General features: G+C 48.0%; 2 protein-coding genes across 6 annotated transcripts in view; one reads left to right on the top strand and one right to left on the bottom strand.

Annotated features, from left to right (window-relative positions):
- Nucleotides 1–17,412, bottom strand: part of SEC14L2 (SEC14 like lipid binding 2) — a 111,688-nt gene extending 94,276 nt beyond the window's left edge. Inside the window, exon 1 of the mRNA XM_029572027.1 lies at nucleotides 17,284–17,412. Coding sequence (XP_029427887.1) covers nucleotides 17,284–17,337 — 54 coding nt within the window. The 5' untranslated portion in view covers nucleotides 17,338–17,412. The remainder of the gene's footprint in view (nucleotides 1–17,283) is intronic.
- A 5,909-nt stretch (nucleotides 17,413–23,321) lies between these two features.
- RNF215 (ring finger protein 215) overlaps nucleotides 23,322–27,937 on the top strand; it is a 60,906-nt gene continuing 56,290 nt past the window's right edge. For 2 of the 5 annotated variants that reach the window (XR_003859190.1, XM_029619651.1), the window contains exon 1: nucleotides 23,322–23,702. Coding sequence is in view for 3 of the 5 variants with exons in the window: in XM_029619651.1 (XP_029475511.1) it covers nucleotides 23,442–23,702 (261 nt within the window). In the remaining 2 variants the exon portion in view is untranslated. The remainder of the gene's footprint in view (nucleotides 23,703–27,937) is intronic. The other 3 variants (XR_003859189.1, XM_029619650.1, XM_029619652.1) reach the window with 2 other exon arrangements.

Genomic DNA, 27,937 nt, shown 5'->3' with positions numbered 1-27,937 from the left:
CCCAACCCTTTAAATCAAATAATAACCCCCCACCCTCCTGCCCCCTCCCAAGACCTGGGAAATTAAAATTGTTGGTGCTACATGTGGTCTGTCGCTGGGTGTCTGTGCGCATTATGAAGCCAAATAGGGAAGTGCGTACCCAAATTTGCACTTCCAAATTTGTTTTGTGGTCTGGGGAGGGCTATTTTGGTGCGTTCCCGATATCGTGCAAGTTTAGTGTATGTATTTGTGTGTGAACCTCCCCCTTCCCCCAAAAAACAACCCTATGAGAAAAGTTCTCTTAAACTAACCACCACATACTCTCCTGCCCCCCCTCCCCCAGCCCTGCGAAAAACAGTAGCCCACCCCCCCTGCCCCCCCAAGAGTTGCTGAATGAATGAAACCTGTCCCCCCTCGTGACCCCTCCCCAAGATGTTCGCAATAAATTCATTACCACCCCCCACCCTCCAGACCTGATAAAAATGTCAGTCGGTGGAGTGGGCGTTCAGGAGCGGTCCGGGAGAGATGTATTGACGTTGGTCCGTCGGCTGCGAGCACTGAAACGGGTTCTGAAGGCCCCTTGCCCTTACTATGTCAGTGGGGTGGAGCAATGGCAGTGGTAGGTCCTCTGACATAGTAAGGGCAAAGGTCCGCCGGCTGCCAGTCCTGAAAATGGCACCGAGGGGCCCTCACCCTTACTATGTCACATGGGCTACTGCCACCATTGGTGTCCCCGAGTGGCATAGTAAGGGAAAGGGCCGTCGGCGCCATGTTGATTGCTGGCAGCCTACGGCCGTAATGGAGGAGATGTGTCCCAGACCGGTCCTGGCCCCCCGCTGGAGCCTCCCGGACTTCTGTCAGGTTTTGTGTGTGTTGTGAGGGCCTGGGAAGTAAATACATTTGGTATGTGTGTGGGGGGTGTGAGGAGGGTGGTTGTGTGTGTGTTGGGAGGCTGTGGGAAGTAAATCAATTTGGCATGTGTGTGAGGAGGGCATGTGTGTGAGGAGGGCATGTGTGTGAGGAGGGTGATGGGTGTATTTTATCTGTAAAGGAAATAGTTATCTTCCGGTGAAAAAAGGGCGCGAATGTGTTAAAATGGAAGTGAAACGTGGACCTGGACTGGCGAAATGATTAGTGTAGCGTGTGTTAGTGTAAGGTGTAACAGATGGTGCTGACGTCCAATAGATGTTGCTGTTTTCTTGAAAAAATCTTTAAACCTATTTTACCTGTCACAGGTGTGACATATCTGTAATGTAAATACAGAAGAACCTTCCTGTATGCGAAATGAAGGTTGTGTCCAAATTTGAAAGCAATCGGTTCAGTGGTTTCTGAGATTAGTGATTTTGTCCAAACTATTTAACATTTTTATTTATACAGATGTAGCAATCTACCATTTCTTCTTCTATACGATCTGATTTTTATTTGTTCTATCTTCCTATTGCTCAAATAAACTTACTTTCGTACCTGGAACTGTGACATTCTGAATCCAAGTTTGTGTGCGTGGCTTTGTGTAGGAGATAAGCCCCTGGGTTCAAGCCCCCAGGTATAATCCCTGTAGTTCCGTGTGTTTATATGAGATTAGCCCCCCAGGTCAGAGCCCCCGGGCAGGTTACCACTGTGCACGGTCTGAACCCGTAACACATTTCATCTCACTTACCATTCATTCTGTCAGCCCCAACGCTAGTTGTTGAATCAGTCAAATAGGGCACTTTAAAAAAACATTTGTTGCTAAATTGTACTTCTACCATCTCTTCACCTTTTTGGCCACAAAGGATCCTGTGCTTATCCCATATTCTACTGAAATCTTCCTCCAGCTGCTCAGGGAGGGTGCACCCATGCATCCACCACCCTTTCCATAAAAACGTAATTATGGGTCCTGCTCCCTCAGAGCCTCTGGTGCTGGAACGTCCGTTCCACTAATAAAGGTTTCCTGTTTGTGTGTTATTAATACTTTTCAGAATGTTTGATTGTAACCCGCTCAGATATCTTTTTGATGGTGATTTTAAATAATGAAATAAAAGCTGAATGTGTCACATCTCCCCTGTTTCACAGGGCTTTCAATGCAGATTCTGCACAATTGTGGCAGTCCTTCTTGGGGCCACCTGTGCAGCCTAATACTCCAGCTGAGGTCTCACCAGCGATCTGTATGATGGCATAATCCCATCCTATTTTCCTCCTAGTTATGCCTCTTTCTAAGCACCCTACCATTATCCTGACTCTGACCACCATCTCTGTTTCACTACCTACAGGCTCTTCACATATCATCACTCCAATGCATTTCCTGCTTGATGGACATCAGTGTCACCACCCTCCCTTCCCTATCAGTACTGTTTACTTGGATACCTGCACACCAAATACATAGCTCTGAAGGTTTTAGTATTTATATTTAGCTGCCAAGCAATTAAGCACTCCTCCAGCTTTCTGAGATGATTTCTCATACTATTTACTTCCTTAGCTGCAGATCTTAGTGTCATCCACAAAGACATTTTTCCCCCCCATCTCAGGTAACAGAGAAAAGCCCTCTACTTCCTGCTCCAGCCCCTCCCCTCCCCGGCAGAAGGGGAGGAGTGAATCTGAACAGAATTCAATTCAGTGTTTGCTTGCATAACTGTTTGTAATTTGAGTTTGTGTGTTCTGTATTTGGTGAGTGTCTATGTTCTTCCTGGAGGAGCAGTCTAGGGCTAGAGTAGCAGGCTGAGAACAAGGGAAAGCATATCCTGTGATGCTCCTTATAACCTTGGGCAAGTTATTTCACCCACCATCTTAGGTACGGATGTAAAAAAGAATAAAGATGAGAGTTAAAATGTGTGCTGATTGCTCATAATGTTTAAATGCTTCTCTAAATTTTTTCTTTAAAATCTCAGATGGATGTATGAAAAGTGATTCTTTTGAAATATGTAGTACGGATTTGAAAATATGTATAGAGTACTCCACCTGTAAAAGTAATGTATTGTATTTACATGTTAAAATCATAAACAATTAAAAAAATGTGTGCTGAAATTCAGTACACAATTTTAATTTACTCACTCGCTGAAAAACAGAGACTTTTAACTCCTCAGGCAGTAAGTTAATAGTATCTCCACCCTTAGTCCACCAATGAGATTTTGACTTTGTTGGCAATTATTTGCTGCTTTATTGCTGCCTCACTTGCAGTTATGTTAATAAGTTAGTGTCTGATGTCACACTGCCATGGCAGTGTTCTCACGTCCCAGTGAGGTTAGTGGAGGATCAGGTGCAGTCATTCACCAGCAGCCTGGTAGCTCATTAGCAAGCCAACTAACCTGCCATCTGGCATCATGGTAACCTTGTGTTCTGCTTGAGTTTATGCATGTTACTCTTGTTCCCTGCCTCAAACTGTGGATGAAGTGGGATATCAATATTGGAAAATAAAATAATGCATTCGGAGCTTTAAAAAGTGCACTAATTCAATAACGTGTGCTCAAAAACGTGAGAATAAAGGCTCAGCGCACATTAACCACGATTTCTATACACAAAACTTGCTCTGTGTACAAAACCTGATTTTTGTGTATAAAGCACAGAAAACGATTTATGCACGAACTCCAGGTTCATTGCAAAAGGAACTTTACTCCACCTTTGACCAAGAGTTAAATTTGAGTGCTAAAAAACCCAAACATGAATTAAGCCTGCATTTGGGAGGGGAAGTAGGTAATGCCATCATTAACATGGCACTTCCATGCAGGACTTGTAATCTGAGTACACATGCTGGCATGGGATTGTGTGCCAAACACCTTGTTAAATTGGGAAGTTCGGCACACAAAAAAAATATGCACCACTGCTCAGCAGCACGTGTGTACAGGCCAGTCCACCTCAATTACATCAGGCCCTTAGATTGTACACCTTCCAGAGATCTGAACGAAAAGGCACAAATTAAGTCTAACAAACCACCCCCCATTCCAAAAAAAAGCAACAAGGTTCGGTACTCTGCTTAACGTGGAGTTTCTCTGTAGGCATCTGTTGCTGTCTGGCTTGTTCAGTGTATTAGTGTTCAGGACCTGGTGGAATATTTGCAGTGTTGTCTTTTCTTGCTGTTTAAGTTCTGGGAGTTGGTAGACTTGCTGATTAGGTTCTGAATGACATTTTGGAAGGGTTTTGTGTTAATTCACAAACGAGCCAATATAGAAAAACCCGCAGGAGAGCCGGCGAACACCCGCTATCCCGGTGCGCGTGATTCAGAAAGAAAAAATATGCAAATGAGGGCCCGCGGTAAAAGGAGGCGCTAGGGACACTAGCGCATCCCTAGTGCCTCCTTTTTGACAGAAGCGGCGGTTGTCAGCAAGTTTGACAGCCGATGCTCAATTTTACCAGCTTCGGTTCTCGAACCCACTGACAGCCACGGATTCGGAAAATGGACGCCAGCAAAATTGACTGTTCGACTTCCAACCTGCGGGCCGATTTTAAATTTTTTTTTAATTTTTGGGGCCTCCGATTTAATATCGCTATGATATTAAGTCGGAGGGTTACAGAAAAGCAGTTTTTTCTGCTTTTCTGTACACTTTCCCGGTGCAAGCATTCTGACCTACACCCTTCCCTACCGAGCACCCCCAACACACAGAGAAACCTACCCCCAACAGAGCACGTACAAGATCCAGTGATGGAGTCATAAAAGCCGCTTTTTGACATTGCCATGTAATTATCACTTTCGCTCTCTGAGGGTTCCCTTAACATCCACGCACACTCAGTCAAGGGGGAAAAATAGATGGGTTGAGGATTAATAAGACTTTCTCCCTGCCCTTCCTTTCATTAAAGTAATTTCCCTCAATTTTCCACCAAGGCACAAACATGGAAGCTAAAGCAGAGAGCCCACTGGCAGGCCTGGCGAGCGAAGCGAGCAGGGGCACAGTCCTTAGCTATGTAATATAAATGGTGGAAATGTTCAAACAAGGAAGGTAGAGCAGAGAGCCCACTGGCAGGGCTGGCGAGCGAAGCGAGCAGGGGCACAGCCCTTAGTTATGTAATATAAATGATGGAAATGTTCAAACATGGACGCTAGAGCAGAGAGCCCACTGGCAGGGCTGGCAAGAGAAGCGAGCAGGGGCACAGCCCTTCGTTATGTAATATAAATGATGGAAATGTTCAAACATGGAAGCTAGAGCAGAGAGCCCACTGGCAGGGCTGGTGAATGAAGCGAGCAGGGACCCAGCCCTTAGTTATGTAATATAAATGATGGAAATGTTCAAACATGGAAGCTAAAGCAGAGAGCCCACTGGCAGGCCTGGCGAGCGAAGTGAGCAGGGGCACAGTCCTTAGCTATGTAATATAAATGGTGGAAATGTTCAAACAAGGAAGGTAGAGCAGAGAGCCCACTGGCAGGGCTGGCGAGCGAAGCGAGCAGGGGCACAGCCCTTAGTTATGTAATATAAATGATGGAAATGTTCAAACATGGACGCTAGAGCAGAGAGCCCACTGGCAGGGCTGGCAAGAGAAGCGAGCAGGGGCACAGCCCTTAGTTATGTAATATAAATGATGGAAATGTTCAAACATGGAAGCTAGAGCAGAGAGCCCACTGGCAGGGCTGGTGAATGAAGCGAGCAGGGACCCAGCCCTTAGTTATGTAATATAAATGGTGGAAATGTTCAAACAAGGAAGGTAGAGCAGAGAGCCCACTGGCAGGGCTGGCGAGCGAAGCGAGCAGGGGCACAGCCCTTAGTTATGTAATATAAATGATGGAAATGTTCAAACATGGACGCTAGAGCAGAGAGCCCACTGGCAGGGCTGGCAAGAGAAGCAAGCAGGGACACAGCCCTTAGTTATGTAATATAAATGATGGAAATGTTCAAACATGGACGCTAGAGCAGAGAGCCCACTGGCAGGGCTGGCAAGAGAAGTGAGCAGGGGCACAGCCCTTAGTTATGTAATATAAATGATGGAAATGTTCAAACATGGAAGCTAGAGCAGAGAGCCCACTGGCAGGGCTGGTGAATGAAGCGAGCAGGGACCCAGCCCTTAGTTATGTAATATAAATGGTGGAAATGTTCAAACAAGGAAGGTAGAGCAGAGAGCCCACTGGCAGGGCTGGCGAGCGAAGCGAGCAGGGGCACAGCCCTTAGTTATGTAATATAAATGATGGAAATGTTCAAACATGGAAGGTAGAGCAGAGAGCCCACTGGCAGGGCTGGTGAATGAAGCGAGCAGGGACCCAGCCCTTAGTTATGTAATATAAATGATGGAAATGTTCAAACATGGAAGGTAGAGCAGAGAGCCCACTGGCAGGGCTGGCAAGAGAAGTGAGCAGGGGTACAGCCCCTAGTATAAATATGAAAATTATTCCTTACCTGCTAATTTTCGTTCCTGTAGTACCATGGATCATTCCAGACGGTGGGTTATGTCCCCTGTCCAGCAGATGGAGTCAGAACAAAAAACTCTCAGGGGGGTGCCTTATAGCCACGCCTCCCCTGCTTCAGCTTTCAGTAAATAGAATATCCAAGCCAAAATAAAGATTTGTAAACTAGAGGGATCAAGTTATCAAAAAAAACAGTAAAGCTGCCGACCCAACAGGGGTCCAGAGAATAAATTTGGTAACTAAAAACTGTAAACTGTGTCAAAACTTGTAAACAGAACTGCGTGGAAGAAACAGACCAGCAGTATCAGAAATACAGATAAAGAAACAAATTAGAGACAGGTGAGCAGGGATGTCCCCATCGAAAAACTCCCAAAAATGAGGGAGGGTGTCTGGAATGATCCATGGTACTACAGGAACGAAAATTAGCAGGTAAGGAATAATTTTCATTTCCCTGTACGTACCAGGATCATTCCAGATGGTGGGATGTACCAAAGCTTTCCCATCACGGGTGGGCTACGGACAGCCCTGCCCGAATGACCCTGTCTCCCAGTTGTCCGTCCGAGGGCGCCCGGACGTCTAGACGATAATGTCTGGTGAAAGTGTGAAGAGACTTCCAAGTGGCCGCCCTGCATATTTCCTGGGCGGGCACAAAAGAACTTTCCGCCCAGGAGGTTGCCTGAGCGCGAAGAGAATGCGCCTTGACCACTAATGGCGGTGACTTACCTGAACCCAGATATGCCGCTACAATCGCTCCCTTCAGCCAACGAGCAATAGATTGTTTTGAGGCCATGCATCCTTTTCGGGGCCCCGACCAGAGGACAAAAAGATGGTCAGAAAGGCGAAATTCATTGGTAACCTCCAGATAGTGTATCAGTGAATGTCGTACATCTAGCTTGTGTAGATCACCCGACTCCGAAGCGGAAAAGGATGGAAGTTCCACCGACTGGTTGAGGTGAAACCCTGAAACTACCTTGGGTAGAAAAGAAGGTACCTTACGCAAAGAAGCTCCAGTAGAAGTGAATCGGAGGTATGGCTCCCGACATGAGAGAGCTTGCAACTCTGAGATCCGTCGTGTAGAAGTGAGAGCAACAAGAAAAACGGTCTTGAGAGTGATATCTTTGATGGAAGCAGACCGCAAAGGCTCGAAAGGTGAAACACAGAGAGCCTTAAGCACCAAGTTTAAGTTCCATGACGGACATGGAGGACGTATTGGAGGTTTTAAATGCTTCACTCCCTTGAGGAATCGCAGAATATCTGGATGGGTAGACAGAAGACCGTCATCCATCCCCTGACGTAAAGCTCCCAGAGCCGCCACCTGAACCCGGAGAGAGTTATAGGCCAGACCCAGATCTAGTCCCGCCTGTAAAAAAGAGAGGATCTGTCCCACCGATGCCTGTGGAGCCTGAATATCTTGGGAGATGCACCACTCCTCGAAGACCTTCCAAACTCGAACGTAGGTCACCGAAGTGGATGACTTGCACGCTCGTAGCAGGGTGGATATGACTGGTTCCGGATAACCTCGACGTCTCATTTTACGCCTCTCAAAAGCCAAGCCGCAAGACAGAAGCGATCTGCCGCTGGAAAAAATATTGGTCCTTGACGGAGAAGTCGGGGAAGATGACCGAGCCGGAGCGGGTCGTCTACCGCTAGATGGAGAAGATCCGTGAACCACGGACGTCGGGGCCACTCTGGCGCTACTAGAATCACCAGACCCTGATGATCTTCTATCCTTCGGATGACCTTTCCCACTAGCGGCCACGGTGGAAATACATACAGAAGACACTGACGTGGCCATGGGAGAACTAGAGCGTCGACTCCTTCCGCTCCATGTTCTCTTCTTCGACTGAAAAAGCGGATGGCCTTGGCATTTCTGGCCGTCGCCATGAAATCTAGGCGGGGAGTTCCCCAGCGCTTGACTATCAGAGACATCGCCTCTTCTGAGAGTTCCCATTCTCCGGGATCCAGACACTGTCAACTGAGGAAGTCCGCCTGTACGTTGTCGACGCCCGCTAAATGGGAGGCTGCTAGTCGCAGAAGATGAAGCTCCGCCCATTGCATCAACCTGTCGATTTCCAAGGAAACCAGTCTGCTCCTTGTGCCTCCCTGACGGTTGATGTACGCGACTGTGGTGGTGTTGTCCGATAGTACTCGTACTGCCTTGTGGTGTAACAGGTGTAGAAATCCTTCTAGAGCGAGTCTCACAGCCCTGGCCTCCAATCGATTTATTGGCCAGGTTGATTGGTGCGTCGACCAAAGCCCCTGAATCGAGCTGTCCTGACAGACTGCTCCCCAGCCCGAGAGACTGGCGTCCATGGTCACTACCACCCAGTTCGGTGACTCCAAGGACACTCCTTGAGCCAAATGCTGAGGATTTAGCCACCAATTGAGACTTAGTCTTGCGAAATCTGGAATCGGTAGAACAGCCTGATAATCCCGGGAGATCGGCTTCCACCGGGACAGCAAAGCCCTCTGAAGAGGTCGCAAGTGAGCAAAAGCCCACGGAACCAAGTCAATGGTGGAGGCCATGGTTCCCAGAACCTGCAGATAGTCCCTCGCCGTCGTGACCTCAAGAGTCAAAAACCTGAGGATCTGCTCGTGTAGAGCCTGTGCTCTCTCCGACGTGAGGAGAGCCATGCCCGCATTCGTGTCGAAGTGCGCTCCTAGAAAATCCAGAGTCTGTGAAGGATGAAGCCTGCTCTTTGAGTAGTTGACAATCCACCCCAACGAGTGGAGAAACTGAAGGACCCTGTTGACTGCTTGAATCCCCTGCTGTCTGGACTTTGCCCGGATGAGCCAATCGTCCAGGTAAGGATGTACCAGGATCCCTTCCCTTCTGAGGGCAGCCGCCACCACCACCATGATCTTTGTGAAGACCCGAGGGGCCGTGGCGAGTCCGAAGGGTAGAGCCCGGAACTGAAAATGTTGTCCCAAAATCTTGAAGCGAAGGAACCGTTGGTGGTCTCGAAAGATCGGAATATGCAGGTACACCTCCGTAAGATCCAAGGAGGCTAGAAACTCCCCTGGATGTACTGCAGCTAATACAGAGCGGAGGGTTTCCATGCGGAACTGAGGAACCCTGAGGGAGTTGTTTACGGTCTTGAGGTCCAGAATGGGCCGGAAAGTCCCTTCCTTTTTGGGTACCACAAAGTAGATGGAATAATGGCCCCGACCCAATTCGGAGGCCGGCACAGGAACTATCGCCCCCAAAGCAAGGAGACGAACTAGTGTCTGTCGAACGGCCTGGCGTTTGAGAAGGGACCCGCATGGAGAGAATAGGAACCTGTCTGGTGGAGGTCGGACAAAATCCAACGCGTAACCTTGTCTTAGAATACTTAGTACCCATTGGTCTGAGGTTATGTGGACCCATGCTTCGTAGAAAAGCGTAAGTCGTCCCCCTAGATGGGGAATCAACTCGTGGGTCCCCCTGGCATCATTGGTACGATTTCAGAGAGGTACCCGTTCCGTGTCCGTCCTTACCAGAACGGCGGCCCCGAAAGGACCGATTCCAAGTATGGGAACGGGAAGAAGGAGCTCGAGGTGGCTGTTGTCTCATAGGCCGGGATTTGCGCTGATTTCGGAACCTATTTCTGCCAGTGTTGAAAGATCTATAAGAGCGAGGGCGATCCTCTGGTAGCTTGTGAACCGCATTTTCGTTAAGAGACTTAATAATCTGATCCAGGTCTTCCCCAAAGAGGTACTTACCCTTGAAGGGAAGAGATCCTAGACGGGTTTTGGAAGAGGCATCAGCTGCCCAATTCCTTAACCAAAGAAGATGGCGTGCAGACACTGCAGCCACCATAGATCGTGCTTGTACTCTGATAAGATCATAAAAGGCATCTGCTCCGTAGGCCACCACGGCCTCTAGTCTGTCTGCTTGCTGAGCCTCCGCGTCTGGCAAAGACTGAGACGTAAGAAGCTGTTGGATCCAACGAAGTCCCGCACGCTGAGCTAATGAACTGCAAATAGCAGCTCGCACACCCAGAGCCGAGACCTCAAATACCTGTTTGAGGTAAGCCTCCAACTTTCGGTCTTGAGTATCCTTCAATGCCGTCCCTCCTGTAACAGGAATGGTCGTATGCTTTGTCACTGCTGAGACTGCAGAATCTACCGCTGGGACACGGAGAAGCTCTAAGAAATCCGTCGGGAGAGGATACAATTTATCCATGGCCCTTCCAACTCTGAGGTTGGATTCTGGAGTATCCCACTCTCTTGCAATCAGCTGTAAGATATTGTGATGAGTGGGGAAGGCTTTTGCCAGAGGGCGAAGTCCCGCTAAAAGTGGATCCCCTTTCTTGACACTCGGATCCGGCGTCACTGGATCTGGAGGAGGATCAATGTCCATCTCCTGGAGGATGTGTGGAATGAGGTCATCAAGTTCTCCCACCTGAAAAATGCGGAGAACTCTAGGATCATCCCCCTCGACTTGAGCTGTAAGAGAGGGATCGTCATCGAGCGGGTCCATAAGAGGATCTCCTCCCGCTGCTGTGTGCGGTGCTGTCAGGACAGATGGGGATCCCCGGGAAGTCCCCGGAGCTCCCCCTACAGGAGTAACCTGGGGAAGAAAACTCCCCAAGGGAGTAGGCAGGCATGGTATCTTAGATGGAGGAGGCCCCCCTCCACCTAACAGAGAGTCCCTGCTATGCACAAAAGCCCTGTGCATTAACACAATAAACTCTGGAGAGAAAAATCCCTCAGAGTTTCCAATAGGCTGTCCAAGCGGCTGAATTCCGCTAGTAGGAAACGTCAGGGAAGAAGAAAACAGAGCCCCTGTGTCGTCTGCCGAAATGCCGGTGCTTGTCTCCTGATTCAAAATGGCCGCCGTTCCCGCGCTCGGCAGGAACGGAACCTTACACTTTCTGCGCGCTCGGTCCTGAGGTAGGTCGACTTCGTCTGGGGAAGGGCTATCCTCCCCTCCCGAAGAAACGCTGAAACGCCAACTTTCACGGGACAGGGATTCCCCCTGTACCCCTTCAGCCACTGACTGCCGCTGCATTTCGGTGCGAAAACGGAGGCTGCTCGAGCGCGCAGAGTGAAAACAGGCAGCCTAAATAAGAAGGCTGAGGGACCAGCTCGGTTCTACCCCCAACGACCCGCAAGAACCGTCAGGGAATGGGACTTCCCAACGGTTGGCGGCCCCGGGGAATGTAACTTCGCGGGGCCGCGGGTTAAAGTACTTCCTCACGCCACCGGGAAGGGGGAGGGGAGGGGGGGCGAATAGACACGAACACGGGCAGGAGGGGAGTGACTGGCACCACCGATATACCCCTCGGACCCTAAAATAACTAGTCCCTCTGTACCTGAAAAATAAGAAGGACTTACCTCTATCCCTGAAGAAGAAAAACCAACAGGAAGAGGTAGAAATAAGAAAGAGAGACAGTGACAAACAGTCTGTCAGCAAGTCCCAAGAGCCAGCAACCTGGCTAAATTATTTAAAGAGAAATTTAATTTAATAAAACTTTCCCTAACAAAAACTTGATCGCTCAATCAAATAAAAAGATTATTTTCACAAAATAGAAAAGCCTAAGGCTAAATGCTGGGGACCTCAGTGTCCCCTGCTCGCATCTGCTGGAGTCAGAACTATACTGAAAGCTGAAGCAGGGGAGGCGTGGCTATAAGGCACCCCCCTGAGAGTTTTTTGTTCTGACTCCATCTGCTGGACAGGGGACATAACCCACCGTCTGGAATGATCCTGGTACGTACAGGGAAATATGCATTTCTTGATTCTTTTTTGTAGTGTATCCTCAAATCACAGATGACACTGACAAGATTTCAGAAACAACTAAAGGCCTGGCTTTTTTTGCCTCTGAGCTGCTATATATATATATATATATATATATATATATATTTTATTTTTTTTATTGGATGTTGCGAGTTAGTGTATATGCCTTATTGTAATCTGCTTGAGAATCTGAAACAGCTCATTTTCATCTGTTATGGCCAAAACAAAGGTGCCTCCAATAAAACGGAAAGTTTTGGGGTTATTTGTTTTGGCAAATAGTGCACGCCATTTGCAGAAACAACCTGAAAAAAATGAATTAAACACCCAAAGTGATATTTGGCCAAATAAAATAGATCAAAAACAAAAAATGAACCCAAAAGTGTGCCTGCATCTCCCCAGTATTTATATGCAACACAGTTTTTAAGTAAATGTACAGGTTTTTACAGGATTGTTCTGGGACGGTGGTGATGCAATCATAGTTTTGGATATTTAATTATCAAAATCTCAGAGGAGGGGGCTATTGGCCTGAAAGTTATTTTGAGGGGAGATTTGCCTTCCTCAGCCCTGCCCATAGTACAAGGCCCTTAACCCTGCACCAGCTCTAATGGGTCAGAAGCTGGAAGATGCCGCATGGGTAGCTGGGGGCTTGCATTGGCCCACATGGGCTAGTGAGGGAAGAGGTGGGTTTGCGTAGCCAGCATGTGGCTGCCTTCCCAGCCACAACCCCCCCAGTGGGGGAAAGCTATAGCAGTGGGTGAGCAGCAGCTTATTAATGGGGGGGGGAGGGGGGTGGAAGGAGGAGTGCGCTGAGGTTGAGGCGGCGGCTGGTGGTCAATATGAAAAAAAGAAATTAAAAAAAAGTGGTCCAGCCACAAAAGTTTGCCTTGGGCCCTTTAAGTGGCTAAATATAACTAAATTAAAAAAAGGCTACCCTGCTCACAAAGATACAGAACAGAAACGTCCCCAGGACTGATCCCTGCATTACCTCACTAATCCTTTCATTTATACCACAATCTCATCCTTGACCAAGCATCCATCTTGGGGCCCACTCCCAGGCTGCTCGGTTTATTTATGAACCTCCTATGCATGACAGCATCAAAACCTTTGCTGACATCCAAGTATAGGAGAGCAGCATTTATCTGAAGATCCATTAACTGGAAACTCATTATCCATTAAAAAAAAAAAAAAAAAAAGTAGTCCCAAGACCTTGATCTTTTATCTGGAATAACTTTTATCTGGGAAAAGCCATAACCTACAATGGCCTCAGTCCAAACCATGCTAAATAAATAAACAGCGCTCTACAGTATATCACATGCAATCTAATTTCTGCTCAACCAATCAAGAAGATTGATGATATTTGCCTGCCATGATCTCCCCCTGGTAAAGCCCATGTTGTCTGGGATTGTACAAGTCGCCAGATTCCTTCACAAGAGCCTCTATTAATTCTCTCCAAAGTCTTTCTAAGCCACCTCTAATTTCCAACGTCTTCCCTGTTACCACTTCTGTAAAGAGAAACCATGGCCACCTTTCTGCAATCCCTTCAGGTCCTTATTTAGTTCAAGATTTTGGGTCTTGTGACAAATTGTTTTTCCATGACATTTTCAGACCTGCCTCACTTCTAGAGGGTAAGAGGGTGGCCCCCTAACCCTGTCCCCGTCCTGCTGATGATGGGCCCCCCCGCTCCACCACATGCACTTAGTGTACATTATCCAAACCAAGGATTTGAAGGTAAAGAACCCAAGTGGCCCGGCCTGCTCCCTGCACCTTGGACCCCAGCTGGCCTGACCTACCAGCCATGGCCTAGAGCCAGAGAGGCCACATAGGGAAGGGGGTACGTTTCATCTCTTCACCTCATCCTCACCTCCCCCACTGTCACCAGAAAGTACCAGGATAATAAACAATATGAACTTGGTGCAGCAATTAGATTGTCAAAGTCTCAATTCCTTTGCTGAACAAGGGCGATTAGATTATCTAGCCTCACTAAATCCCAGTATTAGTTCCAAACCTGCTAGACCTGAGAGCACAGAGGCAGCCAGGGAAAGTGCACCGGGCCTGAACCTGCCCACGCCCCTTCCCCTGGTGCTACTGACCCGCAGAACTGCTGTGAGGGCAAGGAGGCAGAAAGACGGGGCCAGCGCTCAGAATCTTACACTCCTCTTCCGTGCATTACGGAGCAGATTCTTTGCACTACACCTGGAAAATCAGAGCAACAACTGAACCAGAAACAACAGGATTAGTGCATCTAATCACACCCTCACCAGAACTGAACTCTGCTCTTCTCATCCCACTGACGGTTGCTTTTTTTCTTGTATTTATTTCCTAACCTAGCTAAAACACTGTTTGTCTCCCTGTACTGAATTTCCCCTGCAGCAAGCGCAAATCTGATTTTTGAAAGCCATCTTGCCATTTGTAAAGCCATTTTTAAAGCCACCTTGCCATTTTTGAAAGCCATTAATGCACGCATGGCACCAGCAAGAGGGGCACCATGCAATAGGCAAATTAGGGGGGGTCTCACTAGCAAGGAGGTGCTAGGGTCACTTGCGCGACCTTAGCACCTCCTTGCTAACCTGACCCTGCGGCGGCTGCTGGTTATGAAGACAGTCGCCGGTAAACAGCAGGTTTCGGCGTCCGTTTTCATTACTGGCAGATGGCCGGTTATGAAAACCGATGCAGACTTTACCGGCAACTGTCTGCCGAGGTTTTTTTGTTTTGATTTTTTACTGAAGTACAGAGAAGCAGTTTTTTCTGCTTTTCTGTACTTCTTTTACATGCGCTCAGGCGTTAATATTTGAGCGATAAATGTGCATCTGAGACGCACATTTCTTTTTTTGCATGCGGCGTGAATGAGTAATAGGCTCATTCACATGCATTTGCATGGGATGAGTGCTATTACATTCTCTCCGCGTCTGACACGGGTTAAATAGGTGCTAATCCTCCTTTTGCATTAGGGGGTGGATTAGCGCCTATTTAACCTGCGGAGGAGTGCGGGTTGTAAGTACGCTCGGCCCCCCATCACCTGGAGTACTGTGCTCAGTACTGGTGCCCGAATCTCAAAAACCATAGACACAGGATGGAGGCGGTCCAAAGAAGAGTAACCAAAATGTGCTGAATCTGCATTAGAAGCCTTCTGAGGGGAGGGTAAAAGATCTGAACAGGTACACCCTGGAAGAGAGGACGTGCAGGGGAGAAATGATACAGACCTTCAGATAATGTATGAACGGCCAACCTTTTCTGTTATAAAAGAAACAAAACAGTAGACTAGGGGGTCACGAAATGAAATTCTAGAGGTGACAACTTAGAACCAACATCAGGAAATATTTTTTCATGGAGAGGGTGGTGGATGCCTGGAATACCCTTCTGGAAGAGGTGGCGAGGTTGAGCACAGTAAACAAATTCAAAAGAGCATGGGATAAACACTGTAGATCCCTAAAGGCTAGAGAATGCAAATGAAGAAAAGAATGAGTGGGGGGTAACCTGCACAAAGTGGTAGTTAGTACCCTTAACAGAAAGCATGGGGATTACTACCCGTAAACAATAGCTTGATGCTCTTGACACAAATACAATATCGCTCTCCGCTTTGATGGCGGGGGCACTGGATTCAGATGACAGCCAAACACTAGGCGCTGACTTTTTAGGGTACTGATAAGCAGACATTAGAGAAAAAGCACAGGACTGCTTCTATGGCCAAGACCAAAAGTAAAGTCTGTTCAAACAACATTGTCTGAATTCTCTAGAAGGCTGCTTACTCCATAAAACTGTTGCTAGCAGTAATTTTGTTATAGGTTTGACAATTGCTTGGTTTTAATTGTAAATGTTTATGCCCTTAACATAGGGCTTGGTGGTAACCAGAATGGAGCAGTAGTCACTATCCTTAACAGAAATATGGGGGTAATCTGCATGGAGCGGCAGTTACTACCAGAAGAAACTTGCTGGGCAGACTGGATGGAGCATTTGGTCTTTTTCTGCCGAAATTATAGTGTTGCTGTTTTACTATCTTAAAGAAAACTAAGGTAGGACTGCAAGTATCTCACTTTTGAAGACAGGAAATATCATAAAAAGCTGCTGTGTGGATGTAAACTACTGAGGAGGAACATACTGTTGGGAAGGACACAGCCCCCTGATCCACGCTTCCAATCATGGGAGCCTAAACCGCCTGAAGAGTTATTCTGATGCCTCCAGCAGGAGGCACTGGAGAGCAGAGACGGCGGCGGGAGCTCACGCTGCCTGCTGGCCCAGTGGGAAGAGGTTTAGGGACCAGCCTAGTGGCGGCCCCCTCATCCTGGCAAGCAGGCACCAGGCTGGGCACTGCCCATCTGTATCCAGCGCCTGTTACCAGTCTCTGAGCAACTGCAATCCCCAGCCAAGCTCTCGGGCAGTGAGGAGGAGAAGGAGGAGAGCTCGCAGCGCAAGGAACCAACAGCTCTCGCTCTCGTCAGGCTCTCGGGCATTGCGCCATCTGATGGAGGGACTGAGGGCAGGGGCACGGAGAAGGCTCCTTCGGGATTATAAAGGTTTTACTATCAGGGGCAAGAGACAACTAATAATGCCAGCAGCACCCGCAGAGCCCCCCCGCCAGTGCCGTGCCCGCAGAGCCCCCCCCACCTCTGCCAGTGCCCGCAGAGCCCCCCCCACCTCTGCCAGTGCCCCCCCACCTCTGCCAGTGCCGTGCCCGCAGAGCCCCCCCACCTCTGCCAGTGCCCGCAGAGCCCCCCCTGCCAGTGCCGTGCCCGCAGAGCCCCCCCACCTCTGCCAGTGCCCGCAGAGCCCCCCCCACCTCTGCCAGTGCCCGCAGAGCCCCCCCCCCCCCTCTGCCAGTGCCCGCAGAGCCCCCCCCCACCTCTGCCAGTGCCCGCAGAGCCCCCCCTGCCAGTGCCGTGCCCGCAAAGCCCCCCCACCTCTGCCAGTGCCGTGCCCGCAGAGCCCCCCCCCTGCCAGTGCCGTGCCCGCAGAGCCCCCCCACCTCTGCCAGTGCCCGCAGAGCCCCCCCACCTCTGCCAGTGCCCGCAGAGCCCCCCCCACCTCTGCCAGTGCCCGCAGAGCCCCCCCCACCTCTGCCAGTGCCCGCAGAGCCCCCCACCTCTGCCAGTGCCCGCAGAGCCCCCCACCTCTGCCAGTGCCCGCAGAGCCCCCCCACCTCTGCCAGTGCCCGCAGAGCCCCCCCACCTCTGCCAGTGCCCGCAGAGCCCCCCCCCCCCCACCTCTGCCAGTGCCCGCAGAGCCCCCCCCCCACCTCTGCCAGTGCCCGCAGAGCCCCCCCCCCCACCTCTGCCAGTGCCGAGCTCACCTTGGCCAGCGCCTCGGCTTGCTTGGGGTTCAGGTCCCCGACTCTTCCGCTCATGGTCTCCGATCCTCGGGCACCGGTGCAAGGCTCCCGCGAGGGCTCCGGCACGCACAGACCAGAAAGAGCCGGCAGCTCCGCCTTTAAGGAGCGACAAGGGCCGGCTTAGGAAAGCGGAAGGACGGGGCCGGCCTAATCAGGGCAGGGGAGGGAAGGAGACAAGAGGCGGGGTCTGAAGAGCTCACTTCCCGCACACGTGGAAAACAAATGCCCAAGAAGTCCGGCTCTGTGTGCAATGGAAGAAGGGCGAAATGGGAAGAGAAATGCATCTCCTCGGCTGCTGTGCAAAAGATCAAGGCAGCAGAGAGACAGATTTCCAAAGCTAATCGAGAAAAATCTGCCTTCCCATCAAAGAACGAGCAGGAGAAGCACCACCAAAATATGGAGGCTTAGAAAGGGAATCTGACCAGGACCAGCACCAAAAGCTGGAAATTGTCTATAGAATTTTATTTTCTGGACTTTGTAATTAGATTTACTGTTATTACTAGTTTGTAAATGTCTCCCTTTTTATTTTAAATCAATTTTATATATTACTGAAGGTACTGAAGGAACTCAAAAATGAAATTTCTGATCTATTAGTTATAATTTGTAACCTATCATTAAAATCATCCATTGTACCTGAAGACTGGAAGGTGACCAATGTAACCCCAATATTTAAAAAGGACTCCAGGGGCGATCTGGGTAACTATAGACCAGTGAGCCTGACTTCAGTGCCGGGAAAAATAGTGGAAACTTCTCAAGATCAAAACGTAGAGCGTATAGAAAGACATGATTTAATGGGACACAGTCAACATGGATTTACCCAAGGGAAGTCTTGCCTAACAAATCTGCTTCATTTTTTTGAAGGGATTAATAAACGTGGATAAAGGTGAACCGGTAGATGTAGTGTATTTGGATTTTCAGAAGGCGTTTGACAAAGTCCCTCATGCGAGGCTTCTACGAAACCTAAAAAGTCATGGGATAGGAGGCGATGTCATTTCGTGGATTGCAAGCTGGTTAAAAGACAGGAAACAGAATAGGATTAAATGTCAATTTTCTCAGTGGAAAAGGGTAAACAGTAGAGTGCCTCAGGGATCTGTACTTGGACTGGTGCTTTTCAATATATATATATAAATGATCTGGAAAGGAATACGACAAGTGACGTTGTCAAATTTGCGGATGATACAAAATTATTCAGAGTAGTTAAATCACAAGCAGATTGTGATAAATTGCAGGAGGACCTTGCAAGACTGGAAGATTGGGCATCTAGATGAAATTTAATGTGGACAAGTGCAAGGTGATGCATATAGGGAAAAATAACCCATGCTGTAGTTACATGATGTTATGTTCCATATTAGGAGCTACCACCCAGGAAAAAGATCTAGCATCATAGTGGATAATACTTTAAAATCGTCAGCTCAGTGTGCTACAGCAGTCAAAAAAGCAAACAGAATATTAGGAATTATTAGGAAGGGAATGGTTAATAAAACGGAAAATGTCATAATGCCTCTATATCACTCCATGGTGAGACTGCACGTTGAATATTGTGTATAATTCTGGTCGCCGCATCTCAAAAAAGAATAAGTTGCAATGGAGAAGGTACAGAGAAGGGCTACCAAAATGATAAAGGGGATGGAACAGCTTCCCTATGAGGAAAGGCTGAAGAGGTTAGGGCTGTTCAGCTTGGAGAAGAGACGGCTGAGGGGGGATATGATAAAGGTCTTTAAGATCATGAGAGGTCTTGAACGAGTAGATGTGACTCGGTTATTTACACTTTCGAATAATAGAAGGACTAGGGGGCACTCCATGAAGTTAGCAAGAAGCACATTTAAGACTAATCAGAGAAAATTCTTTTTCACTCAACGCACAATAAAGCTCTAGAATTTGTTGCCAGAGGATGTGGTTAGTGCAGTTATTGTAGCTGGGTTCAAAAAAGGTTTGGATAAATTCTTGGAGGAGAAGTCCATTAATGGCTATTAATCAAGTTTACTTAGGGAATAGCCACTGCTATTAATTGCATCAGTAGCATGGGATCTTCTTAGTGTTTGGGTAATTGCCAGGTTCTTGTGGCCTGGTTTGGCCTCTGTTGGAAACAGGATGCTGGGCTTGATGGACCCTTGGTCTGACCCAGCATGGCAATTTCTTATGTTCTTATGTACTAGCAACTGTACCTGTTCTATGTCTGGGCAGCGAGCCTTTTTATTGGCACATCTGCTCTTGTTTGAGCAGAATTTCCCTAGGAATTCACTGTAAGAGTGTCCCTTCCACATACACAATCCTCCAAGCGCTACTGTTCGCCAAAATAGACTACTGCAGTGCCCTTTTCCTAGGCCTTCCCAAATCTACTACCAAACCACTGCAGATGTTACAAAATGCGGCTGCGAGATTGCTGACCAGTACCAGCCGCAGCGAACACATCTCTCCCATCCTCAGGAACCTACACTGGTTACCAGTTAATTTCAGAATTCTATACAAATCAATCACCGTAATTCATAAAACTATCCATCATCATCTTCAACTCGACCTGGAAATCCCATTCAAACTCCACTCCTCTAACAGACCAACTAGAGATACTCTCAAAGGCACCCTGAAATTTCCCCCTACTAAAGCTTCACGCCTCTCGATGACCAAAGACAGAGCTTTTTCGATAGCTGGCCCATCTATCTGGAATAGCATCCCTTCAAGTCTCAGAGTGGAGCCTTGCCTGTTAACTTTTAGAAAAAGACTTAAAACCTGGCTCTTTCACCAAGCCTTCACCGACCCACCAGACAATCACTAGTTGTCCTTCACGCTTACCCGTTATGATGATTATACTCACGAATGGACTCTGACTCTCCCAGGTTAAAGCACCATTAAGCTTTAACCCTATGTACGCCCTATGGCATCACTTCATATTTATTTCCTGCCTTATCTTCTTTCCAGCTTGTTGCAAGCTTCCAAGTTCTCTTCCCTGTTGATTGTAACTTTGACTCATTCCTACTTACTGTTTATCTTTCGTTTACTTGAATAGTTACCCCAGTTTTTTATTCTTGTTAATTGTAAACCGATCCGATATGGTTATTTACTATGAAGGTCGGTATATAAAACTGTTAAATAAATAAATACACACACCCTCATACAGTCTCCCTCACTCTCTGGCACACACACTCATCCCCTCATATAGGCTCCCTCTCTGAAACCCACACTCAAGCATCCCGTGCACTCCCCCTCTTGATCCGGTGCTGGCTTTACTGTACCACAGTGGAGCCTACTGCAGTCCAGGGTGTAGGGAAGGAAGGCAGAGGGCATCCTGTCTCCTAGGCACCCATCACTCGCTCCCTGGAGGTCCAGCCTCAGAACTTCCTGCTCTTCATGAGATCTGCCTTGGGGGCTCCCTGTCTCTGCAGGGAGGATACATGGAAGGGGGCCCACCAGAGAGTCCAGGATGGATGTGAGGTTGCCTCTAGGGCCATTTTTCCAGTTCTGGCCAGCACCGTTCCCCATGGTTGCCACTAGCTGCCAGGCTGCCTAGCCCAGCTGTACCCTTTCCCTCCTACACCAAGCCTCTGGCTGGCCTTTGCATGTGCACAGTGGGCTCAGGACCGGGTTGGGATTGGGTACCAGGCCACTGGTACTGTCTAGATCAGTTGTTTTCTCATCTTGGATTTTTGCCCATTTGTCCTGTTCTTGGTCAGCATAGCAGAGGTGGCCGCTGCTGCTTGTGGAACTTAGCCTGGTGGCTCTGGAACCATTCCTGGGGCAGAGAGAGGGAGAGAAAGGACCAAGGAAAGAGAAAATAAAATCCAAGAAAGAGAAGGGGGAAAGAAGAAAGAGTTGGAAAAGAAAGATGTGCATAAGCCATGCACACAAAACCTGATTTGTAGCCGCATATCTTTTATGTTCAGAACTTTACTCCATCTTTCTCCTGGAGTTAAATTTGAAGCATTAAGACAATTTTTTCTAAGCCTTCAGGACTTCTGTGCACTTCCCTGCATTGGGGAGCAATAGCTAATGAAGGCATTGTTGTGCACACTTTTTTGTGTGTAAAACTCCTTTTTGCACTGACAGTAAGTTGTGCCCACAAAATAATGTGTGCATAACCAGAAACTAACGTGCATACAATCTAGCACACCGTATTACATAAACCCCTATGTGAGGAACCTTAACAGGGCATGTGTACAGAACAAGTGTTATATACACATTTCTAAATGTAGAATTTGAAATGAATAAAGAATAAAGTACTTAAGTTGGAATCATGAAGTAGGTGTAGCAGAGTGCCGAGTGCCTCTTGTACCTTCATAATCAGGAAGAAAAGACCCTTGCTAATCATAGCCCTGTAGTTTTCCCTTTTACACAGGCCAATACAGTAGCCCAGGTTTGGACGTGCGTTTTCAACGCGCTAGCTGTACCCCTTATTCAGTAAGGGGTAATAGCCGTCGAAAATGCGCATCCAACCCTCCCGAAACTAACAGCGCCCGCAACATGCAAATTCATGTTGATGGCCCTATTTTCTTTTGTCCCCCCACCCCAGCTCCCTGTTTTATGTATTTTCCACCTTTGGTTCAATTGTGAACCGGTATGATGTATCCACTAATGCCAGTATAAAAAAGTTTTAAAATAAATATTAGTTATTCCCGCGCGATACAGAAAGTAAAATGTGCAGCCAAGCCGCACATTTTACTTTCAGAAATTAACGCCTGCCCAAAGGCTGGCATTAATTTTGGCCGGCACCGGGGAAGTGTTCAGAAAAGCAGTAAATTCTCCCTTTTTATTTTAAATCAATTTTATATATTACTAGCAACTGTACCCGTTTTACGCCCGGGCGGCGAGCCTTTTTATTGGCACATCTGTACACCCTTTGACTTAATATCATAGTGATATTAAGTCGGAGGCCCCAAAAGTAAAAAAAAAGTAAAAAGTAAAAAAAAAAAAATTAAAAATCAGCCCGTGGCCCACGGGTCGGAAGATGGACGCTCAATTATGCCGGCGTCCATTTTCCGAACCTGTGGCTGTCAGCAGGTTTGACAACCGACGCCGGCAAAATTGAGCATCGGCCGTCAAACCCGCTGACAACCGCTGCTCCTGTCAAAAAGGAGGCGCTAGGGACGCGCTAGTGTCCCTAGCGCCTTCTTTTACCGCGGGCCCTAATTTGCATAGGCCACCCTCCTGAATCGCGCGCCCAGGAGAGTGGCCTGTGCGTGCGCGCTGGGAGAGCGGGCGCTCGCCGGCTCTCCTGTGCATTTTTCTGTATCGGCCTGACAGTGCGTTTATTTTGCCCAGGAGTCAAAAATACCCTTGCATTTTCTGCTTATCCCCTGCACAAAGCACATTCATGTTAAGGACATAATGCAATTTGGGGTGAGCTACCGATTGACATTCTATGGATTGTGTATTTCTGTGGAGCTGAATTTAGTTGGCTTGAATTTGATTGATAGTATTTTATGATATATTGTTTTAATATTTGTTGTAAATCGCTTTGAGAGAACTAATCGGGAAGGTGATTAAGAAGTATTTTTTAAATAAATAAATATATAGATATTGTCATTTATGTTTGATTTCGTTGTATGTATGTATATTAAGTGTTAGGTATGAGAAAGATGGGGTGTAGAAGGGAACTAAGAGAAGATAGAACCAAGATGATTGGCGTATCAAGGTGAAAGAGAAAAAAAAAATATATCTGTCCTGGGTGAAGAGCTACATCTTGCAAGCTGGCATGCCCTGTGGCTGGCAGCTGAAATATATCCCGAGCAGCGTGGACAGAACTGGGCAATTGGCCTATTTCTGCCATCTAGTCTGTTATTTTGGTTTTAATAGGGTATGTGTATTTGTGGTGTGGTGGTATTTTTCATATAATGTAGCGATGTTTGTTTAATTATTTTTCCTTTGGAACTTGTACATCGCGCAGTAAATGCTGAGTAAATAGATGGAGGCAGCAGGGATGGATGTGCAGCTCCGGGCCACAGTAGAGGGCATGTGTCGGGGTCCTCCTCGGTCGGCAGGGGGCGCTCGAGCTCCGGGAAGCTCTGCCCTGCCTCTTTGTTTCTCTCCCTCTCTAGCCGCTTCCGTCTTTGCTGCTGCAGCAGCTGATCGGCCGCAGCGGAGCCGGGCAGGGCAGCTCAGCTCCCGGCTTCTTCCTGTGGGCAGCCATGGGGAGCTTCCTGCTCTGCTGCGCCTTCCTTCTGGGGCACATCGCCTCGCTGTGCCTCGGCTCGTCAGGGAAAGCCGGAGCCCGGGTGGAGGTCTTCCTGCGGGAGCCGGAGCCCCATGCCCGGCAGAGCCCGTACATCCTGCAGGGGGCGCTTTTGGACCCCCAGCGGAGGAGCAGCCCTGCTGAGCAGGGGGGTAGGGCAGGGCTGGAGAAGGAGCAGAATCCCAGCGAAGAGGTGGTGGAAGGCAGCTTGATACTGGTAAGCGGGTACTTCCTGGGATTTAAACACTGCTGCCCAGTGACCCAGTTGATACTGGTAAGCGGGTACTTCCTGGGATTTAAGCACTGCTGCCCAGTGACCCAGTTGATACTGGTAAGCGGGTACTTCCTGGGATTTAAGCACTGCTGCCCAGTGACCCAGTTGATACTGGTAAGCGGGTACTTCCTGGGATTTAAGCACTGCTGCCCAGTGACCCAGTTGATACTGGTAAGCGGGTACTTCCTGGGATTTAAGCACTGCTGCCCAGTGACCCAGTTGCTGGAGGGCCATTTCTACCTTGTCCAGTGCATTGTGGTATCTGTCGTCCTGTTTCTTGCTGTTGGAATCTGCCGTGCAGGTATCAAAATGCTGCAAGAGGCCGGGATAGGGCCGGATTTAGGCCTAGGCAATTGCCTAGGATGCCACATATTGGAGACATCAAATATTCATGTAAAAAAGGAGTGCAACTGTGCCAAGGAGGAGCCTGCGCTAGCAATCCAAAGGGGCACTTCTTTGGAACTCTGGTACTCGGCAGGGGAGTGCAGGTCAAGGACCACAACTAGGTCGGTTTTTCACCATACAAACATAGAAATGACGGCAGAAGAAGACCAAATGGCCCATCCAGTCTGCCCAGCAAGCTTCACACATTTTTTTCTCTCATACTTATCTGTTTCTCTTAGCTCTTGGTTCTAATTCCCTTCCACCCCCGCCATTAATGCAGAGAGCGGTGATGGAGCTGCATCCAAGTGAAATATCTAGCTTGATTAGTTACAGGTAGTAGGAGCAGTAACCGCTGCAATAAGCAAGCTACACCCATGCCCATTTGTTTTTACCCAGATTATGTTATACAGCCCTTATTGGTTGTTTATCTTCTCCCCTGCCGTTGAAGCAGGGAGCTATGCTGGATATGCATCGAAAGTGAAGTATCAGGCACATTTGGTTTGGGGTAGTAACCGCCGTAACAAGCCAGCTACTCCCCGCTTTGTGAGTGTGAATCCTTTTTCCTTCTCCCCTGCCATTGAAGTTATGCTGGATATGCGTGAAGTATCAGTTTTTCTTTTCCCCTGCCGTTGAAGCAGAGAGCTATGCTGGATATGCGTCGAGAGTGAAGTATCAGGTACATTTGGTTTGGGGTAGTAACCGCCGTAACAAGCCAGCTACGCCCCGCTTTGTGAGTGCGAACCCTTTTTTCTTCTCCCCTGCCGTTGAAGCAGAGAGCTCTGCTGGATGTGTGAAGTAACAGTTTTTCTTCTCCCCTGCCGTTGAAGCAGAGAACTATGCTGGATATGCATTGAAAGTGAAGTATAAGAATGGAGTGATCAAGCTAGTTGAAATGCATCAGGAATAGAGGAAGGTGGAGGTCGTAATGTGGTTATTTGGTTTGGGGTAGTAACCGCCGTAACAAGCCAGCTACTCCCGTCTTTGTGAGTGCAAATCCTTTTTTCCACATTTCCTCTTGCTGTTGAAGCTTAGAGTGATGTTGGAGTCACAGTAACCATGTGTATGTTTATTGAATAAGGGTATTGTCTCCAGGCAGTAGCCATCATTCTGGCGAGACACCTACTCTTCATTGGCGGCCTCTTGACTTTATGGATCCACAGTGTTTATCCCACGCCCCTTTGAAGTCCTTCACAGTTCTGGTCTTCACCACTTCCTCCGGAAGGGCATTCCAGGCATCCACCACCCTCTCCGTGAAGAAATACTTCCTGACATTGGTTCTGAATCTTCCTCCCTGGAGCTTCAAATCGTGACCCCTGGTTCTGCTGATTTTTTTCTTATGGTAAAGGTTTGTCGTTGCCTTTGGATCATTAAAACCTTTCAAGTATCTGAAAGTCTGTATCATATCACCTCTGCTCCTCCTTTCCTCCAGGGTGTACATATTTAGATTCTTCAATCTCTCCTCGTACGTCATCCGATGAAGATCCTCCACCTTCCTGGTCGCCCTTCTCTGTACCGCTTCCATCTTGTCTTTGTCTTTTTGTAGATACGGTCTCCAGAACTGAACACAGTACTCCAGGTGAGGCCTCACCAAGGACCTGTACAAGGGAGTAATCACTTCCCTTTTCTTACTCGATATTCTTCTCTCTATGCAGCCCAGCATTCTTCTGGCTTTTGCTATCGCCTTGTCGCATTGTTTCGCAGACTTCATATCATTTGACACTATCACCCCAAGGTCCCTCTCCTGCTCCGTGCACATCAGCCTTTCCCCCCCCCATCGAATACAGTTCATTCGGATTTCCACTCCCCATATGCATGACTTTGCACTTCTTGGCATTGAATCTCAGCTGCCATATCTTCGACCACTCTTCCAGTTTCCTTAGATCCCGTCTCATTCTCTCCACTCCTTCCGGCGTGTCCACTCTGTTGCAGATCTTAGTGTCATCCGCAAAAAGACAAACCTTACCTTCTATCCCGTCCGCAATGTCACTCACAAAGATATTGAACAGGACCGGTCCCAACACCGATCCTTGCGGTACACCACTTAAAACCGCTCTCTCTTCAGAGAAGGTTCCATTTACCATCACACATTGTCTTCTGTCCGTCAACCAATTTGCAATCCAGGTCACCACCTCGGCACTCACTCCTAAGCTTCTCGTTTTATTCACCAGTCTCCTGTGCGGAACCGTATCAAAAGCTTTGCTGAAATCCAAGTATATGACATCGAGCGCTCTTCCTTGATCCAATTCCTTGGTTACCCAGTCAAAAAAGTCGATCAGATTTGTCTGACAGGATCTTCCCCTGGTGAATCCATGTTGCCTCTGGTCCAGCAATTCTCCTGACTGTAGATAGTTCACTATTCTCTCTTTCAGCAGAGACTCCATTACTTTTCCCACCACCGAAATGAGGCTAACCGGTCTGTAGTTGCCAGCCTCCTCCCTGTTCCCTCTCTTGTGAAGCGGGACCACCACCGCTCTTCTCCAATCTCTCGGCACCACTCCCGTTTCTAGGGATCTATTGAACAGGTCACACAGCGGACCCGCCAGAACATCTCTGAGCTCCCTCAATATCCTTGGATGAATCCCATCAGGCCCCATGGCTTTGTCCACTTTCAGGTTCTTTAGCTCTTCCCACACATTTTCTACTGTAAAAGGATTTTCATCTATTCCACTTCCCTCCAGTTTTTTGTTGTGTAGAGATGGTCCTTCTCCAGGGTCTTCTTTAGTGAACACAGAGCTGAAGTATTCGTTTAATATTTCTGCCATTTCTTCGTCTGTCTCCACACATTGATCATTACCACCTTTCAATTTCACTATACCACTTTGGACCTTTCTCTTTTCGCTGATGTATCTCTAAATGCATATTCATGACCTTTATTTGCATGTAGTGGCTGTGTAGTTTGTGGTCAACAGACACATTTTATATAGAAACATGATAGCAGAGAAAGACCATATGGCCTATCTAGTCTATCTGTCCAATTATCCAGTCCTTATGATGTTGGTTATCCTGAAAACCAGACCTGGTTGTGACCCTCAAGGACTGCAGTTTGAGCCTTCCAAGGATTTGCTTTGGTGGTAGGTTCAGAAAGGAAATAACCAGGTGACCATTTATATACCAAATATAGGGGGTCATTTAGCAAAATGCGGTAAGGCGTTTTCGCATGCGTTAAGGGCTTATTGCATGCGAAAAGCCCCGTTTTCGCATGCGATAGGCCTTTAACGCATGCGATACGCCCGTAACGCATGGAAAAATGTGTTTACCGCATGCGATCGCACCATATCGTATGGTGCGATGCAAATTCCAAAATTAGGTGGAGTTAGGGGCGGAGAGTGGGCTGGGTTAGAAAAACTGGTCTCCCAGTGGTTGAATGCAGGAAATACATCAGGTTTGGCACTTATCGCAGAATCTGAAATGGTATCGCAATGTGCACTAACTTAGCTCTTCGCACAGGTAATTATCGCAAATTGCGATAAATACTATATTAGCATAAAACATGCCCCTTTTGCTATCGCAAGCGGTACTTACCGCACTTTGATAAATGACCCCCATAGACATCAGCAACCTGGTGAAAGGTGTGTAAACCTCCTAAAAGAAACCTAAAAGGTTTCATTTGCCAGGTTTCCTGACTGTTCCTTTCACTGGGAGTGTTGATACAGGGGTTAATAACCATGTGGATCAAGGTGAACCGGTAGATGTAGTGTATTTGGATTTTCAGAAGGCGTTTGACAAAGTCCCTCATGAAAGGCTTCTAAGGAAACTAAAAAGTCATGGGATAGGAGGCGATTGTTGGGTTTGTG

Source organism: Rhinatrema bivittatum, chromosome 11 (assembly GCF_901001135.1).
Source record: "Rhinatrema bivittatum chromosome 11, aRhiBiv1.1, whole genome shotgun sequence".
Taxonomy (NCBI): Eukaryota; Metazoa; Chordata; class Amphibia; order Gymnophiona; family Rhinatrematidae; genus Rhinatrema; species Rhinatrema bivittatum.
Note: the sequence above shows the minus strand (reverse complement) of the source record. Positions and strands in the feature narration are given on the sequence as shown.